At 46.8% G+C, this 2,211-nt stretch overlaps 1 protein-coding gene across 1 annotated transcript in view; it reads right to left on the bottom strand.

The window, feature by feature from the left end:
* Nucleotides 1–2,134, bottom strand: part of LOC103613173 (transmembrane protein 14C) — a 2,756-nt gene extending 622 nt beyond the window's left edge. Inside the window, exons 1-2 of the mRNA XM_017730629.1 lie at nt 2,128–2,134; nt 1,807–1,995 (exon numbers count right to left, since the gene is read on the bottom strand). Of these exons, the coding sequence (XP_017586118.1) occupies nt 1,807–1,995; nt 2,128–2,134 (196 nt within the window). The remainder of the gene's footprint in view (nt 1–1,806; nt 1,996–2,127) is intronic.
* Nucleotides 2,135–2,211: the final 77 nt, after the last annotated feature.

The raw sequence follows: 2,211 nt of genomic DNA, 5'->3' as shown, positions 1-2,211 counted from the left end.
CCCTCTCTGAGTGAACGATTCACTGGATTTTCTTCAACATCAAAGCTGTCACTGCAAGCTTCTCAGCATCTTGGGTGAGCATGTTCCATTGCTCAGCAGAAGAGAGTAGATTTCACCAGGGTTGAGACCATTGTCTGATCACCCACAAACTCCAGTTCTCTGAACAGGTCACTAGCTCTCCCTCAACCCTTATTTGCAAGAGAGTTATTATTCTCTCAAATACAGGCAGGCTCAAAACTGCCAGAAAGTTGGGATGGTGACAGCATTCACTGTCTGGGAGTTAAATATTATTTACACTTCCCATTTCTCTGCAACATTCTGAACTGGAAAGTGGCACTAAATACTACAACTGGAAAGAAAACAACCCCACTTGAAAATACTATTAGAAAACAGAAAGCAATCCAAAGGATCAAACTGAAAGAGCAACTGACATCTTCGACATTACTCCAAATTATTTTATTTCTAAATGAGGAAAAGGAATCCCATCAACATCCACATGAAATTTACAGGGCCATTGTTTCTTTGAAGAAGAAAGGCAGGTGAAAGTGCTGTATACCTTTCTCCAAAGCCTCAAGTTTGTTTGCATCAGACAGGGCCAAAGGTATTCTAGAGATACTCTGTCAAGGTTCTATTTAGACCCCTGAGGTACTGTGACCAGCTTAAAGGTCTGCAGGAGCCACAGCTGAACGTTGCAAGGAGGGCTGAGGAGGAATGCATGAATGAATCAAAGAGTTGTCACTGCTTTCAAGAGGTCCATTTGAAAGCACTCCATGCACCACATCAGAATATACAAAAGCTGCTCATCCTTCTTCCATGACACTGCCTAAAAACCCATGCCAGAGATACACAGCCACTCCCGTAGCATGCCAGAGTGGAAGGACAGTTCACAAATGGAAATTGTGCTTCACACTGAGCTGCATTTTACATTTCATTCCTTACTGATGATGCAGTTTGGTCCTCTACAGTGGCTTCTTAGAGCCTTTCAGCACCTTAGTCCTATTGGTTTCAAATAGTCTTAAAATCACTGTAAATCTATAGTATCATGACACTAGTAACACTACAGAGTAGTTACAGAACTAGCAGGATCCTCAAGAGGTCATCTAGGATACCTTAGTGCCCAAAGGCAAGATCAGTTCCTGATTGTGGTTTAACCACATACTACACCCCTGCAGCAATGGAAGTCCCTGAGGTTCACCTGATCTCATTCAGTGCTTCATACTTTCCACAGAGATTTCATCCTTCTCCTTCCCCTGAAGAGTTAACTGCAAGCTACACCCACAACTTCTTGTACATTCTACTGTAAGCAAGCAGAATAGATCATTGCCTCTTCTCTTTCACATACTGTTTCTTCCAGAGTGTATGATGCATTAAACGTGTACTCCTCCTCTGAGATGCTTTGTGCAAACCGGGGTTCCATAGGGCCACATACCACCTGCCACAGTGCTGTCACTACTGCAAAAATAGTGCTTATTCCATCACCACAGGCTAAAATCGCTGCTTCGTAACCAAGAATTTTCCACATACGTTTCCTGCACCTAATGTGTTGGTTTCACACATTATCTAATGTGGCAGAGGAGACGGGTATTTCTCACCAACTCTGGATTCAAACAGGACAATCCAGGTTTTAGACCCAGGCGCCGTGCTCTTACACAAATACCTCCTGGCTGTGGGCAGGAGGTCCTGCCACCACTTAGAACATTTGTATAGGTAAAAGGGCACAGGGCAGCTGAAACATGCTCGAATAAAAAGGTTACTGTTCCCACCGCTACCAGTAACACACAGTACGCGGCTGCCGAGCAAACTTACCGAGGGAAAGCCACACGTTCTTTGGATCTTTGGACTGCTGGTAAGCGCCTAGTCCCGCTAAGCCGCCGAACAGAAGACCGGCAGCTAGAGAAGGGACGCTGCCTTGAATAAAAAATAAAGCAGTCAGCGAACGAACACACACAGAGTCAGCCCACCCACCAAACGAAAGCACTTTGCGAGTTTCCCGTACTAGTAAATCCACAAGAACACTCCAAGCAAAGCATTAGGGGTTTGGTTGAGGGGGCTTGGGGGGTTTTAAAGCTACTTTGCAGACCTCCGCGAGCACCGTTTCGGTGGCAACAAGGACTCAGCGGGACTTGCGGGTCATGCCGGCAGCGGGCCGGGACCCTGCGGCTGAGCGCCCCGCAGCCTCGGCCCCGGAGCGGGGCGGAGCGGGGCGGGGGC

Source organism: Corvus brachyrhynchos, unplaced genomic scaffold (genome assembly GCF_000691975.1).
Source record: "Corvus brachyrhynchos isolate BGI_N302 unplaced genomic scaffold, ASM69197v1 scaffold43, whole genome shotgun sequence".
NCBI lineage: Eukaryota > Metazoa > Chordata > Aves > Passeriformes > Corvidae > Corvus > Corvus brachyrhynchos.
This window is presented reverse-complemented; position numbering and strand designations above follow the sequence as displayed.